The sequence below is a fragment of the Motacilla alba genome, chromosome 2, assembly GCF_015832195.1.
Source record: "Motacilla alba alba isolate MOTALB_02 chromosome 2, Motacilla_alba_V1.0_pri, whole genome shotgun sequence".
NCBI classification, from domain to species: Eukaryota; Metazoa; Chordata; class Aves; order Passeriformes; family Motacillidae; genus Motacilla; species Motacilla alba.
Window position 1 is genome coordinate 90,166,162 of NC_052017.1, and position 17,013 is coordinate 90,183,174.

At 37.4% G+C, this 17,013-nt stretch overlaps 1 protein-coding gene across 6 annotated transcripts in view; it reads left to right on the top strand.

Annotated features, from left to right (window-relative positions):
* Positions 1-17,013, top strand: part of GABBR2 (gamma-aminobutyric acid type B receptor subunit 2) — a 456,379-nt gene that overhangs the window by 101,443 nt on the left and 337,923 nt on the right. For all 6 annotated transcript variants that reach the window (XM_038127756.1, XM_038127754.1, XM_038127759.1 and 3 more), the window contains one exon: positions 2,300-2,437. In XM_038127756.1, coding sequence (XP_037983684.1) covers positions 2,300-2,437 — 138 coding nt within the window. The remainder of the gene's footprint in view (positions 1-2,299; positions 2,438-17,013) is intronic.

A 17,013-nucleotide genomic window follows, 5' to 3' on the forward strand; every position in this document is an offset into this window, starting at 1 on the left:
CTACTCTAATTATTCATAGTGGCCTAGAAGAGAAAGAAGTGCAACTAGTCAGGAGGAAAGTACAAAGGTGAAAACATGGTAGCCTTTTAACAGGATCACACTGAAGAGAAGCCCAGGTGTTATTGTATGTACTTTTGATTGATCAGTAATATATTTCAGCAGCGTGAAGCTTTCACCTCGGGAGAGATGAGCAAACATTTTGGCATATCTTACCGAGAGAATTGCTGTGTGATTGAAAAGGGGTTGTTGTCATGCTAGTATATTCATAACCATGAAAAATCAAATAAGAAAGAAAGACCTTATACCAATTCTGGACCTCCCAGCAAGCTGACCTACTGCAACCCATAATTTCTTAAGTTTACTGCAGTGAGAAACATTTTGTAGGCAAATAGCAGTTAAAAATGCATCAGATATTTTGTGATATAAGGGTGGGTTTTAGTGTGGATATTGCTTCAGATAACATACCATAAGTCCTTATAATTTGTTTATGCATAACTTCTCATGTACATGGCCCTTCACAGGCTGCAACTTTAGACAGTTATTTTACTATTCACATATTTTTTATTTCATATATGGCTTGTATTCTTCTCAAACTGCTACTTAGTGATACATTTTAAATGTGACCTAATAAAAAATCAAAATAATTATAGTAACTGGTTTTAAGTTGGTATGAAAGCTAGTTCATCAATCTCTTCTGCTGCAGCTTCATGTGATAAGGTGGATGAGGGAAAAGACTTTGCTAAATGTCAGTTAAGTGCAGATACCTAAAGCTCTTGTGTCCTTGGCTGCTTTCAGATTTAAGAAGTAACTGAGCCTTCTGGTTGCACTTGGAATAAACTGGTCTTTAAGTAGGAGTGAAGGAGTAAGAATGGAGAGTGCTGCTTCTTCCAATGATCACAGTCTTAATTCCCTCACAATGTGAGCTTGTAACAAGCACATTAAACTAAAAGGGGAGCCTCTCCTGTGCTGAGAAGTTTTGGGGGTTTTTCTGCATTGGGAAAGAAAGCATTGGGCTATATTATGCAATTTAAGAGAGTCTATTCATTAAATATCTGTATCATTTTGAGTAAGTGGGAGCAATAATTCTATTCTTGCAGATAGAATGCAAATATAATAATTTTTCTTTTAGCATATTAATTCAGTAAGGAGATTAATATAAGCTTCCAAATTTCTTAGTCAAAATCTTTATTCTCTCTGCAGAATGCAATACAATTACTACTTGGATGCTGATAGTAAATGAACTGTTTTATTGAATAGTCCTAATGAAATATTGGAGGCTAGTGTGTGATAGTTCTTATAAAGAGTACATTCAAGGAAGACTTTGCAGAGGAGGCAAAAGAGGACAGAAAACTTGTGTTTCAAAAAGAGATAGGAGTGGCTGTTAGTGGAGCAGTGGCAGCTGCTATTATATTCTGTTGGTACTTCTGACTTCCCATATGGTTTGGAATCAAATTCAACCTTCAGGCGCATAATTTATTAATACTCTATTGCAAGCTTGAATTAGGGTTATTATGAATTATTAATACTACTTTATTCAAGGATTGATATATCTTTTGCAATACTGACTAGCATGAGCCTTTTTTTCTTAATTTTCAGTCTTGGTCTCAATTTACAGTAAAATTCTCTACACCTGAAATAATGATCAAACTAATTATCAGGGAAGCCAAGAACAGGTGAAGTTAGAAGGACCTCAGAATGCCACCTAGCCCAGCCTAACACAAAGCTGTGTGAACTATGAGAGCAGAACAATTAATTCTTAGCACTTCAAAAGAATATTTTGTTATCTTTTGAAGATTTGTTGCTACCCTTCTAAATGACAGGCTCTCTGCTACATATTTTTGCACAGCATACTGAGGTTGGACTTTAAGTTGAAGCTCCTTAGGAGTGTTCTTTAAAGACAGTACCTTTTTTATAGAGACTATCAGTAGCGTCAAACTTTCCTCCAACTATGGAAGCCCTGCTGACAATCTGGTGTTATATCACAAATTTTGCTTTGGGAATGTTAGCTCTAAATGTAGAAAATGTTTCGGTCAACCATTTGCTACTGGACTTTTTCATTATTTGTCAAATGGTGGTACCAAAATTCTTGTTTTGTAGAATGTAATGAGGCGTTCTGCTGTTCTTTTACTATAGCTCTTTAGGACTCCAGAAGAGAGTGCTCAAATTTTTCATGTTTAGGTCTTATGTTTATGTCTGTGGAACCCCTGATTTTTTTTTCCTTGCCCAACTACTCAGCAGTTTATTTCTTAGTTCATTTATTTGTGACATTGAATATTGTATCTCTATTTGTTTTTTCCAGTGTGACAATGCAAAAGGACTCAAAGCCTTCTACGATGCAATAAAATTTGGACCTAATCATCTGATGGTTTTTGGTGGTGTATGTGCAACAGTTACTTCTATCATTGCTGAATCTCTGAAGGGATGGAATTTGGTTCAGGTAAGTCATGGAATGGAATATATTCTAATGCTGTCTTGTGTCTCTGGATTTAAAAAAAAAATTAGAAACTTAGCTTTGATGCTTTTAAAGCTTAGAATTTTGTGAAATTTTTGTGTTTCCATTTTGAAGGCCAGTTAATGTGTAAAGATTAGTTACCTGTATATCATGCTAGGTTTTAAGGCTTGGCATTTCATTGCGCTCAAAAATGCTTGCGAGTTTGGGGCAGCAGTCATGTGTCTCAGTAGGTTAATTAAATAAAAATAATGTGTCTCAAAAAGCAACCTAGGTGAAATCAAGTTCAGGCATGGTAGAGGGGCAAACCTAGGACTTTCAAAAAGTTAGAAGAAACTCATCAGGCCTTAAATTATGGTACTTCAGGGTATTTACTCAGTCTGTACTCAGTCGGAACACAGTCATTCCTATGCACTTTAAAAGTGCTGGAAGTGCATAAATTCTAAATAGTGACTAGCTTCACGTCTCAGTATTTGACTCACGAAGCATATTTATTCCCAGTTGTTCTTCTTTCTGACTTTCTCAAAGGTCAAGTTTGTGGAAAGGTTTCCTCTGCTGAGGAATCAGAATTTATTAATACTGATATCTAAAATGCAGAAGATAACAACATGATTTTCTTCATTTATTCAATCATCAGACTAGTGATAATTTTCAGATGGATGGCTGATCACATAACCATCAAGTTTTGCTTTTCTGATGTGGAAATACCCTGGCTTTCTACTCAATATTCATATTGCCCAAAGATACTCCTGTGTATTTTTTTTTCTTAAAAACTCTGAATTATTCTATAGCAAAATAAAAAACTACATAACAATTACCTGAGGTTACGGTTACAAACAGGCTCCTCTTTTCCACCTGGAATACTCACTGAGAGTAGTGCAGCAAGAACAAATGAGGCATAATTAAGTTTGTGAAGAAGATGATGATCAGAGTACAAATGGGAAAATCTTAGGAGGATAATTAAAGTAGCTTGTTAACTGTGTTTGCAATGCTTGTCAGATCAGATATTTTTTCCTTCTGCTTTGGGATTTTTTTTCTGATATAAAAAGCAATTCCTCTGTGGAAACCAAATAATAGTGTGTCTCTGGGGAGAGTGGAGAAAATAACAGAAGCCTTGAAACTAGCCTTTTAACACTCTCTCTTAAAATTGGCCTAGTTCATGACCTATAATGAAGTACGTGGCTGGAGCTCTGGCTTTTTGTTTTTTTTTTTTTAATTTGTCACATGGAATTTCTGTATGATGTAGGCTGTTTTAAACAGCTGGGTTTCATTGTGCTAAAAACCATTTCATTTGCAGTCAAGTTCTGCCTGATGCAATCTGGAAACCAATTTGTCCATGAACTTGCTCAGTCTGAGGAAGTGGATTAGAAAGCTTTTAAATTCCTGAATTTGTCAATATATATGTCCAATTATAGAATGGTATGAGGTATTGCTACCAGAGAGCATTTATTTCTCTGTGTTTAACGACTATAGCTGTGACTATGTCTTAAACATTATTTATGATATCAGTTCATCAAGGTGTTCTTGACTGCTTGGGCTTAGTATCCTGTGGGCGCTAGATAAATCCTCACATGGCAAAATGGCTCTTTATGTCAGGTTTTTATATCTTGATTGGCTGAATGATAAAAAAAACCACAGCAGCATGGCTGGGAAATGTGGCAAGGCTTAGTAAATGGTTATAGCAGCAATGGAAATAATCTAAATATTGTTTCTGAAAGTGTTATGTCATATAGTGACAGCAATATGTGTATCTGCAAATCAGCAGATGTAGTGTGTATGAGATAGGGGGGAAACAGAGTACAAATCCTTCCACTCCTCAGGATCCACTGTCATAAGTGTCTCTGATTAAAAGCATAACTAGAATAAAGGGGAAGATAGAAATCTGTCGTTCTCAGAAGTGGAGCAATAATATTCAGCCTGATAAAATATAAGGCTGTCCTCCCTCAAAACTTGAGACTTCACCTCAAGGAATCACAGCAAACTCACATAAATTGTTTTATGAAATCATGATTATGATGAAGTCAGTTCATGTTGCAGTCAGGAAGAGGGAAAACAGCATAGAGACAAAAACTAACCTGACATTGTATTATTGAATAGAGGATTTTTATTTGGATGTCTGACTCCAAAGCTCTGTCCCTGTCCTTGTGCCTGCAGTCATGAAAACAAAGCTCTTAACCCTAGCAGGGACATTTGATTTGATTTGATTTACACAGGTGGCATGAGGTTCAGCAAAGTAATGACTCTCTTACATGCAAGAGAAAAGCAGGATGATACTGGTAGTCTTGGGAAAAATAGGGATGAAAGAAGAATAATACAATATAACTAAAAGAAAAATTACTTTCCTGACCAAATACAATATGAGGCTTACTGACTGCAAAACCATTCTGAAAGCCTTTCAGCCCTGATTTCCAAGTTACTGGGTGACTGCTGTTCCTCTGTTTGGATGAACTTTTTCTTTTCTGCCTCTTCTCCATTCTCTACAATAAGAAGTTACCAAAACGAAATAGTGAAACAAAAGCCCAAGAGTATAATGTGCTGGAAATTTTCATATTGCATTTTCTACCAGGCAATTACAGTAGTGGTGAGGGGAGGGGAAGGAAACAGATTCTTGCAAGGTCTCTACTCTCTTCAGTCTTCTACTTCAGTCTCTACTCTCCTTACTGTATGCTTTTGATAATGATAGTGTCGATTTTACTTAACTGGTTAAATCAGGTTCCTGACAGCCTGCAACAATGTGAAATAGGGAAGATTATAGAGGTTGAGAAAAGTCTCAGTCTGAAGGTGACATATCTTATTTTCATGTCATAGCAAAAAACAGGTACTTTTCCTTCTCCATCTTTACAAACTCCTATTTAGTTTTGATCAGCAGCAGAAAGGGAATTTGTGTTCTCAATTATCTGCCTTCAACTGCTGGCTGATTTAATTATCTCTTACTGTAACAAAATTAATTATTTTTTAATGGAGCATTTTATATCTGTAAAAGGAGCAAGTTGTTTTACTCTGCAAAGTCTTATATCACCCTGAAGGACTTTCACTGAGGTAAGCTAGGTGACACAACTTTGAAAATGCTTTTTGAACAGATATTCTTAGCAGGTCAAATGCAGGCACCCATTCCTTAGCCTCTCAAATTAAAAGCCTCACCGCAGGTAATCTGTGTGTGCCAGCAGTCCTTTGTTGAGTGACAGTCTGAATATGGGTTGGAGGCTGCATGTCCATCTTTGATCTCCAGGCTGTGGAGTGAAATCAGTTTGAACTTTTGGTGGTTTAGTTTAAAAGTGCCAATAATATTCCGTGCCTTTGAGAGTGGGCCTTAAAGGCACAATAGTGGAAAGGTGATGTTCTGTAAGGGGAATACATCAATGTCAAATTCTTCCATATTAATCTTACTCCCATTCTCTTTCAATATGTATTCAAGGCAATTAAAGAGTGAAGAAGAATCATGAAGAGTATCTCTTAATATCCTGCAAAAGACAAATTATGTATTTTTATTCTGTACATCGAAGCATTTCTGCTAGTATCCAGTTAGTGTGAAACAGAGGAGATTGTTAGTTATTCAATCTTTCTCTTCTATTTCTGTATATCCATCAACTGTTATCTCCATGTGAATTTCTTGCAGTGCCAAAAGTATCTATTTTATATAGATTGCTGCTTCTCCTGTTTTTCACTGTCATCTCTCACTTTTCCTAATTGTTTTGTTAACACAAACGTTTAATCAGCATGAGGATTTTGACCACACTGGTCATCTCTCTTAATCTGTGGAACTCCTTCTCAGTTTTTTGAGATTCATGTTTTTCTGCCATTGATGTTCTCTTACAGCCTGCTTCATTCACAATTTCATTTAACTCTGGAAAAAAGCTTCTGCCAGAAATAAAGTATAAATTTTTGTGCTTCCTCAGAATATCCTCTGTTTCTAAATATTTTATGTAATCTAGTCATAACTGCTGGCTTGCAGGCAAGTAACTCCTTCAGGCAATACAGTGATTAGATTGTAATGACATTCAAAACTGAGGAACCTTATTTTGGATTCAGCATCTCATGTTGGAAAGTTTTCTAACAAAATTATAGGTACCCTAATCATGATATATTACTGCTCACTCTTGGGCATGTTAATATAGGATGAGTTCCTATATTAGAATAAGGAGTTGGAAAGGGAAAATTCCTGGTTCTCATGTAATTGGATATTAAAGAGCTTACCCTGAGATTTGCTTTATTGTCCCAGAGATAAATAGGTATTCAAATCCCATCTCTGAATTATTGAAAAGGCTGCTGGTGTTAAGAAAATTGGTGATGTTTCTAGCATTTGCTTTCCTTCTGAAGCAAGGCTGATGTGATTGCACTGTCAGTTCCTCCTAGGAATTTCTAACCAATGGCCAGCTGCAACCCAGTTTTAACAAGGGATTTCCCAAAGATTGTTAACTTATACACGTTGCTGTGAAAAGGAGTTTCTGTGGATAGGGATCCATATGAATGAAAAGGAGGCTGCAATATGAGCACAGAGAACTTAGGGCCAGCTGTGCTGTGTTGTCCTACTTGTCCAGCTGCTGTTTATGGAAAGGGGATTGACTGGATCGAGAAAATTTAAAAAAAAACAGCAGAAAAAATATTGAGGAAACACAAAGGAAGGGTGAAGACCAAAAGGTTTTGTAGTAGTTGCTGAGGTGTGTGTTTGTGTGTCTGTAGAAGCCTAGGACACATATATCTGTAATAAATCAAGATTTATTAGGTTTCTGTTACTCATCAAGATTATACTTAACACAGAATTCCACAGCTATGTTCAGGTTAAAATGATGTGGTTCACCATGAAAGTATTGCAGGTCATCACAGAGATTTCTATACTGGCCACTGAATCAAATTTCTTCTTGTTAATATCTGAATTTTCTAAATCCTTACACTTGTCACCTGGAGCTCCAGTATGGATACATAAACATTTGATATAAGAATGTGGTGTTTTATTTTCTTTTTAGCCTTCTTCATCATGTTTTCTCCAGTACAGTGAGTTTGTGCTACTTTTGCCTTCACTGCACAATTTTCATGTATTATTAGTTTGAGTAATGAAAAGGGCATTTAAACTAGTCTTTGGCTAAGAAGATTAGCTACTTCTATCTATGTGATGCAGGCAGTCCCTCTTGAAGAGGCCTTTTTCCCACAGGAATATGACCCAATGCACTAACAAACTAGAATCTTTGTCTTTTTGGCCCGTAATTCACTTTTTTTTTTCCTTCTTCTTCTTCTTTTTCCTATTTTTTTTTTCTCCTGGGATTGGAGGGATTTTATAGGTTTTCTGTATTTGCGTTGTGCTTTTAATAGACAAAGTGCATGAGGGAAAGATATCTCTTGAGGTCTTATTATATAAGGTGCAAACCTGAGGACATTTTGGTCCTGCTTTCAGGAGGTAACTGAGCACGTAAGGAAGTTTTGCTCACTTCTCTGTAGGAATGCCCAGGAGCAGGAGAAAAGCAGAGTAGGTCTGACCTTCAGGCAGAATTTCCTGTGAAGTTCCTCCTCATTTGAGAGAAGCTGTGGTGAATTTGGAGGGAGACAGACCTTTTAGTTCTGCAAATCCTCCCCCTGATACAAGTTGCCAGCAGGAGCCCTGCCATTATTGATGAGCCCTCCTGGAGATTTGCAGTTGCTGCTGGAGAAGAGGGTGCATGGGGAGTTGAAACAGATGATCAGTGCCATGCCTGCTAATTAGGCTGTGTGTCTCAGTGTGTGGATGGATGCCTACGTGCACAAGGTAGAGCAGACTTGGAAGCAGCTGTATGTTCACCTTTCAGCCTAGAGAAATGGATGTGGAAGTACAGCAGGCAAGACTGGTCTAGGGCAAAAGAATTACTTTAGTGACAAAGGTCCTTTCACAGGGATGCTGAGTCCCAGTGTGCACTATTGCAGTTGTACCCCGGGGGAGACATTTGCACCACTTTGCTGTTAAGAGCAGAAACGTGGTCCACAAAATTTAAATTGCAAATTTCAGGAAATTTCGAGGCTGACGTATGGCAAGAAGTGCACATCCTAAATTTCAAATGCACTGCAAGATATAGTAGGACCCTCTTTTCTCTTCTTTTCACCTTATGCCTAAATGTATGATGATGATTCTATGGCTGAACTTGTCTTTCCATCAATTTGAAACTGGCTTATATCCAGTGTTCCCTTTTATATAAATATGGTTAGCTGTTCTTTTTCATTTTGTTTGTCCTGCAGAAAACATCAAAACTACAATATATAGTCTAGTTTTTGCCTTTGGTCTCGTGTCTAAGGTTCAGTTCACTACATAATGTGTGAATAACAGTATTTTAATACAGCTCTCTAGAGTTAGGTCAAAGCAGTTCAAGACTGAACCTGTATATTTATTCTAACATGATTTGCATGTTCTGGCATGCAAATTCAAAAACGGGGTTCAAAAAACCCCCATTTTTTTCTTATTTTTCCTCTTCTTAGCTGTTTGCACATATTCACTCAATCACTTTTGTTTAGTGTTGGATCAATAATATTAAATGAATGAATGATGGCCTCAGGAACTGAAACACACCAAAAAGGCATGAGTGTCACTTTGCCTTGCAGTATAATTTATGCTTGGGAAAACATTTAATTCTGAACAAATCAGATATTCCCTCTGTCTGAATCTGAACGGTCTCTTGAACAAAAATAAAATACATTAGAAATATCCCAAACACACAGTGTTGTACATAAGCATCAATGTTTTTTTGGGTTTTTTTCAAATACAAAGCCTTCTGTTATAATGCTAACATACATTGTTGCAAGCTGTTTAAAATGTCCAGGTCAATCTATAATAGGAATAAATAATGGCTGTGAACTTTGGTATTTGGGGATTGGTTTTTTTCCTCCACGTAATTTTTTATTGTTGCACTGCTTGTATTGCTGGATTTTTTTTCATTTGTTCTTATTTCTTTCCCATTGTGTTAATTTCTATTAATCAGGCCTGAAGTCTTTTGCAAGCCTGAGGGCTTTTGCAGCCCCACGCTAGGATAGACTTGCCAGGGAGAATCTTACTTACCAAAATGTTTAAGTATTGCACCTTGCAGCTATTGCAGAGCTTCCTTCCCTGGTACAAAGGTATCCCTTAGTGCTCCCTCAGGCTGCTATTTGCTGCTGCCTTTTCTGGAGGGGTTCTAGGAGGGGAGGTAGAGAGGCAGTTTTGGTTCCCTTCTCTTCCTTCTCTCCTCTTCCCTGTCCTGATATGATAGTCAGATTTAAGATTTGCTTCTTTGTAAAATCACTTGTAGCTCAGCATCTTCTTTATGCTGAATAAGGATGACTGCGATATATATCTATTTCTTTTTCAGATTTGAGATATTTTTATGACATATTTTCTAGTACCTTGTCAGATGTCTGGTTTTTTGTTTGTTTTTTTGGTTGGTGTTGTTTTGGTTTTTTTTTGTTTTTTTTTTGGTTTTTTTTTGTTTTTTTTTTTTTTTTTTTTTTTTTTTTTTTGTTTTTGTTTTTTTTTTTTTTTTTTTTATGGTTTAACCCACTGGAAAAAAGTGTTGCTAAATTATGGTCTAGCATTGTGTTTTCACTTGACTTTTTCTGGGAAATCTCATCAATTTGTGGGGATGTAGCTGTGTTACACTAATGCCCCATTAATGATAATATTTGATTTATTCACAGTTATGCCAATCCAAAGAATCATGTTTTAATTCATTAATCCCATTGGTTTCATTACTCTGTGACAAAAAAACTTGTCTAGAATCTCCCATTGCTTAGTGGGAGCATTTTTATAGTTTCTCAGCAATTGCAGCATTGAATTTTGAGCTGCCTCTTGCATTTTCCCCTCTGCCTGACTCTATGAATCTTGTTTCTCTCACATTGCAAGCTATCTCAGGGAGATCAGATGCTAATTAACTGTCCATCTGTATATGGTTTTTCTGCTCTAAAGGTTATATTGATTTAAAGCTATCTTATTTTACTGAAAATCACTTATCACTTTTTTGGCTGGTTTTTGGCAATCATTATTAATTTATTCCAAAATATTCAGACTATAATATTGTATTTCTCTGACTATTGCAATATTTCAAATATTCTAGGAAATCAGTTTCAAGCTTCTTTTACCACCAAATCCCCAAATATGGTTCTTCTGGATATTTTCACTACACCTAGGATTTCTGCAAAGCTGGAATTGGTTGTTTTGGTGTGCTACTGGTCAGAGTGACTACTGGGATTTGTCTCTTAAACAAGTAGCACTGAGTGTGCACTACAAAACCAGCTTGCTGGCCTGTTTCTCAACAGCCTGCATGGGAAACCCTGGGGTTGTTTTCTCTCCAGTCCCTTTGGCCAGCCTGGCTTGAGTGGCCTTATGTGGAGTGGCACCCTCTGCCATAGCTGCTGTTTTCCTTGAAACACACAAACCTGTCCACAGTAAGAAGGCAAATACAACAACAACTAATAATAACTAACAACTAACAAGTACAACCTGACAGCTAAGTCAAGGCAAAATTGATATGATAAATTTTGTTTGTTCATACTGTGGCTCCCACAGCCTTAAATTCACTTCTTCATTTCATTCTCTCTCATTTGAATGTTTTTCTTCATGTCACTGTTCTATTACAGAACAAGGAAAGCATTTTCATGAGGTAAATTAACCTGGTTTTCCCTGAATATTGTTTGGCAGCAGTTACTTAATTACTTATTTTGAGGAATGGCTTAATTCATACAAATTTGGCATCAACAGCACCTGGGCATAAATTGAAGAACAAACTAATACACTAAGAAATTGGAAAAAGAATAATCATTGCCATGAAATTTTGAAATTTAAATAAAATATTTATTGGCCTTTAAAAACAGAAAAAGTTTAATTGTGCTCCACTAAAGAAATAATTCAATGGTGATATGTTTATAGAAAAGCAAATGCTAAGGTACAAGTTCTCACATAATAGAAGCTGTTCTACGGGCATGATTCTAAAATTCACTGTGGGGTTCTTGGTATGTGATTCATCTAAGATTGAAACCTATCTAGATGACATCTGTTTCAATTTTTGGTTTTCCCAGTACTTGGTGCACCTGGAACAGTTCCTGGGGTCTTGCACGTCTTGCTACATGGTTTCTTCAGGCATCAGTTAAGTTTTGAAACAACTGGAGAAAAATAAGGCAAATTGAGCAAGTGATAGTTATGTTTTAATTAATCATGAATTGATTTGGAAGCACATTTATTTTCTTTAGCCTAAGTTGTCACACATAGAAAAACTCAAATCTCAGTGTCAGAGACAATAGAAATGATCAACGTAGCTTAAGAGCCTCCGGACTCTGTTGGAAAAACAGCCTTGCATACAAAATTGTGACAGACAATTTGTAGTTGGAGTAAGAAGCTTTGGCCCTGGGATTACACTGAGAAGAGGAATGTATTCCACAACTCTCAAGCATTGACTTGTGATGTTATTTCCTTGTCCTTCTCATCATATTTGAAACTCTCAGCTATACATAGCTTAAGTAATGGAGTCTAAACTTAATTTTGTGCTAGAAAATAGTTCCACAGTTGCACGTTTCCAGTCTTTCAGAATCTCTTCTTGGCTCTCTGGATTTAAATTCCAAACTGTAGCTGCAAATCCAGATTTACTTTGATTTCTTATTTTGCCTTGATTTCATTCATTTTTACGAGATGTGCAGCTTGAAATTTCTGAACTCTGTGTTAAGCCATAACACCTTCTTCTCCTAATTCTTAAAGTAAAGAAGGCATTTCTCCAGTGAAGGGCAGTCCCCATGTTCCCTTACCTTACAAAGTTCCCTGAGACTTTGTTATCCAGTAGACAGCCCATCACAGTCTGATTAATAAACTACAGCAGGTTTGGCAACATAACCACTATGAACTTTGTTTGTGTTATGATGCAACACTAAGCTAGGAAAATTCTATAATTATTTATAATTAAGCTACTGTGAGGGCACAGTGTGTATCAGGATGTGGATTCATTATGTCAGTTTGCTTTCTGAAAGTAAGAAGATTAGTGGCACAGCTTCTGGAAGGTTTGTTTAAGTCCTTCAGTATTCAGATAAGGGAATAAGTATGCCTGTGACTGGGGAGTGGCAGGTCTCCAGCAGTTTAAAATATTGCATGAAGTGCTTGGGAGCTACAATTTTGTATTCATTTTAAGCACTGTCTTCCTGACATAAATCAAGAGTTAATTTGTTCTATTAAAAGAAAGGCAAGAAAGTTCTTCATAACCCTTCTGAAAAGCTTGTAGAAGAGTGATGACAGTCTGGATCTGTCTGCAATTGCCAATCAAAAGCTGGATGCTTTTCTGCATTTTTCCAGTGGAGGGCACGAAGATGGTCAGGGGTCTGGAGCATCTCTCCTGTGATGACAGGCTGAGAGAGCTGGTGTTGTTCAGCCTGGAGAAAGGATGGCTCCAGGGCCTCATAAAAGCCTCCCAATACCTAAAGGGAGGTTATAAGAAAGCTGGAGAGGGACATTTTACAGGAGCATGGAGAGATAAGACAAGGGGGTAACAGCTTTAGACTGAAAGCAGATAGGTTTATATTGATTATTAGGAATAAATTCTTTACTGTGAAGGTGTTGAGACACTGCAGCAGGTTGCCCAGAGAACCTTGGATGCCCCATACCTGGAAGTGTTCAAGGCCACGTTGGAGGGGGGCTCTGAACAGCCTGCTCTAGTAGAAGGTGTCCCTGCCCATGACAGTGGGTTTGGAACTAGGTGATCCTTAAGGTCCATTCCAAACTAAAACGTTCCGTGATTCCAAACAAACAAATTGGATCCACTGATCTATTTGGGAGTATCTGCAGCTGCAAGTAAAAGATCACTCATGGGAAAGTGTCATACACAAGCATCCTTGCTAATAATGGGGCTTTTTGCTATAAAGACACACGTCTGCTAACGTGATCATTTTTTTCATGTCTCTCATTTAATTTAAACAATCAGTCCAAAAATTTGTTTGGTAAGAAAATTTTAGCTGCTTCTTTTTTCAAGGCTCAGAATGCTACTGAGAAAAGCAGAGTGACTGAGCAAGCAGTAGAGATGATCAGTATTATGTTTAGCTCTTACTGACTATGAAAATTAAATATCAAGGTTGTGTACCTACCTGTATATGTATGCATACACACACATATCTATTTAGAATTATCCAAAACTGCCCTCAGTCTCTTTTATGGCTCAGTCTATTGCTTGTGGGCACTGGCATGTTTCAGATAAATGCATTCTCTTACATTGCATCAGGATGTATTCTCATTTGGAATTATGGTTGACATGTTAAGGAGGCTGCTTCATAAGCAGCCTGCTTTGAAATTTTCTTCCTGTGATTTTCTGCTCTCCAGTCCTTTACCTGTTTTGTTTTGTTCTGCTTGCTTGTGAGAAGTTAAAAAGTAATCTAATTTGCAAATCTAAAAGTGAAGGAAGGGCCAGAACAAGGAGTTTGCTTTTATAGAAAAATCCTTGATTCAGTAATCCAGAATTTTACAGATTAGGGACTGTAATCAGTCCAGCCTGGAAGAAATTTGTCTATAGAGGCAGAAGTTTAAGAAGTAATTTTTACCTAGAAAATTTCATTCTATATCTCTTCAAATTTTCATGTCTTAACTATTAAAATTTAATAAAGTTGCAGCTATGAAATCTGCTAATGCTCAATGAAATCAACATTAATGTTGGTTATGAGTTCTTTGAGTTGTCATTGCGAAAACTCTAGTGATTGATGTGATTTTGTCCTTGCTTTTGGAAGTCTGTATGACAGTGTGATAAACTCCTGTCTTTATGCTGGTTTTGGCTGGGGAAGAAGTGAGAAAATGAAGATGATGGTTTGTTATCTTTTTCCTTTTGTTAGAGCAAAGGGCAGAATGATGCAACTGTGGGGCCCTGAGTTTCACTGCCTGACTACTCACCTTTATTGACTGAGACCTCCAGTTACAGTTTTTGCAACCATAATAATCATGGTGTCCTCTTATACATAGACTGTACTCAAGGAGGCAGGAGGCATATCTTCATTTATAACATGAATCTTCCTCATAACAAATGTGCTTGCACTGGCCTGACTTGTCTCCTATTCACTGTCCAGTTGTTAGATCACAATAAGAGATCTAGAATTCTGCAAATTAATGCTGCTTTAAGAAAAGGTATGAAAGTAAGCTGCTGGTTTGTTTTTGTTTTATTTTTTAATTAAAGAATTGAAACAGAAGACAACAAAACTCAGTAAAAATCTTTGTACAAATAATTATTTGCTTTGGTATTTCTGTTAGCCTCATTCTTAACTTTTCTATTTCTCATTGCCACAAGCAGTGCTCGGAGGGCTTAAAGGCAGCACTTTGCCAACTAGTCATGGCTTGCACACTGCTCGTTTGAACAGCAGGCATTCATTTTTATGTCCAGAAGTCCACGTTTATCAATGCAGATGAACCAACAGAGGGGAGTCTTGTAGTTAGTTCTATGGTCTAACTGGTTATGGGAGCAGGGAAAACGAAACCTTAAATGTTGTTGCCCAATACTCTCCTGTTTTACTGGCAGATTATTATACTATTATAATCACCTTGGAAAGACAGCTTGTGCCTCCAGTCACAAATCAATTCACACAGAATATGACATTCTTAGCATAGTTGTAAAGGGAAGAGGTTGCTGGGCAGTAAATCTTAGAATTAATGTTTACTGAGAATAAGTGATTGAGAGTGCTACTTTGAAAGTCTTAGCTGCCTGTCCAGAGACTACATAAATCCTACCTGAATGTTTTCCCCAAAAGCTCCATTTATAAGAGGTTTCAGAAAGCGAGGGTAATATTATTGTCTCAGCTCCCTGGATGAATAATGAAATGTGCATCACTTGAATTCTATAGAGCTTCAGATTTGTCCATGTATGAAATGGGTTTTGGTAAACTCCCTATATGAAGACACCTCGAGGCCCAGTATCTCATAAACTTACCATCAGACTTTCCTCTTGATCCTACACTGCTTCCAAGTATAAATGTCTCTCATTCTGCATCTCTGCTGGGTAGCCATGCTGGGTTCTGTCAGGAGGGGTCCCATCCCAGGTGATATTGTTTATGAGTTTCCCAGGGGTCCTGACTGCAATTTCTACAGTTATTATGAAAAACAAAAATCAGCAGAGGGATCAAAACAAATGCCACTCTTCTGAATTGTCATCAAGATTATTTTGGCCAATGTTAAATTTCTGGTTTTGTACCTCCTTTGCTTTTGGCCTTTGAGCAAGGCAATTCTGTCTTGCCACAAAACATCAAAAGGGCAGTGAGGTGTCTCAGATGGTCATGGCTCAGTGGTTACACAAGTGAAATTAATTTCTAGGAATTGGAAGTGGTACTGTCTCAGCTTCTTTGGTGATAGAAGGACAAGATCTGTGTGAGTACTTGGATCACTGAAGAGAATGGATGGATTTCCACTTATCTTTGGGTGCTCTAAACGATATTTATATGGAATAATATGCATACCCACCTTTCAAATTTACCTGAAAATGGAAGAGTGCAAAAGAATTAAGTGTACACATTTTCAGAGCATGATTTGGTCCCAAGAGCGTGGAGTTATGAAACCTGCAGCTTAAGCCCTGCAGAGGGTGGCATTTCAGATGCTCAACTTGGAATGGCTCATTGCTCTAGCTCTAAGCACCCCCATGCCTAGCATGCCTGATGTGTTTGAATCACATCCTGAGGCACTTAACTCTCCCTGTGTGCTGTACTGCAAGCTTAAGAGCCTAACTTTGTATTCCATTACTCTGAAGAAGCACTGGTGTTCCCAGAGTATGTGTTTGCCAGGTATTTCTGAAGCCATGTCTGTCTTTCATCATACTGCAACTGCTCACCATGTTGAATCACCATATATAAAACTGCAGTTCTGATTTTAATATCACAATTGACTTCCGTGGAAGTGGCTGTAATGAACAAAATGAAAAGTTATTAACCAAATCCTTTTTCCTGCTCTGCAGTCTAATTGTCATCTGGAGAAATCTCCTCAGAGTTGTAATAACAACTTTATGGGCTCAGTAGAGAGGAAGTTGTATGCCTCTACTGAGGTTTTAAGCCAGTACTAGACATTGAAGACCAATACTCCAATTAAAAAAAAAAAACAAAAACCAACTTTCATGGAGATTTTGCCTGATTTTAGGAATGCCTAAATGTATAAGGGAGTTCCCTTTATTTTTCTCAGATGGCTCCAGGTGCTGGATATGTATGAATTTGCTTTTAGTGCATTTTATTTAGGCTTGCTCTAGTCGATGCAGGTTATTGTCACTTAGTTGCAGAAATAGGCCTTAATACAATGCTCTTGGTTGTCTTTTAAGATGTTTCCAGCAGATAAGATAGTAAAGGGGTTGCTGGTGTTTTACTGTGAAAATAAAACAACCAGAACAGTTTCCCAGAAATTTGGAGGCTTGCGTTTCTCTCCTAAGACAGTAAAAATCACCTTAGAGTGCCATAACCATAGGCTATGGAGCCACTGTCCCTCACACGCTCTGTTTTTCTGGTCACACAAACCGTTTCAATGATCTGCTCTGCAGTGGGGCACCAATGACATGAGGCAGGAGAAGGTGTAGTTGGCACCCTGAACTTAGAGTGATGATAAAACCAGTGTCAGTGCATCAACCTGAGGATGACTTGGACAAGATTCT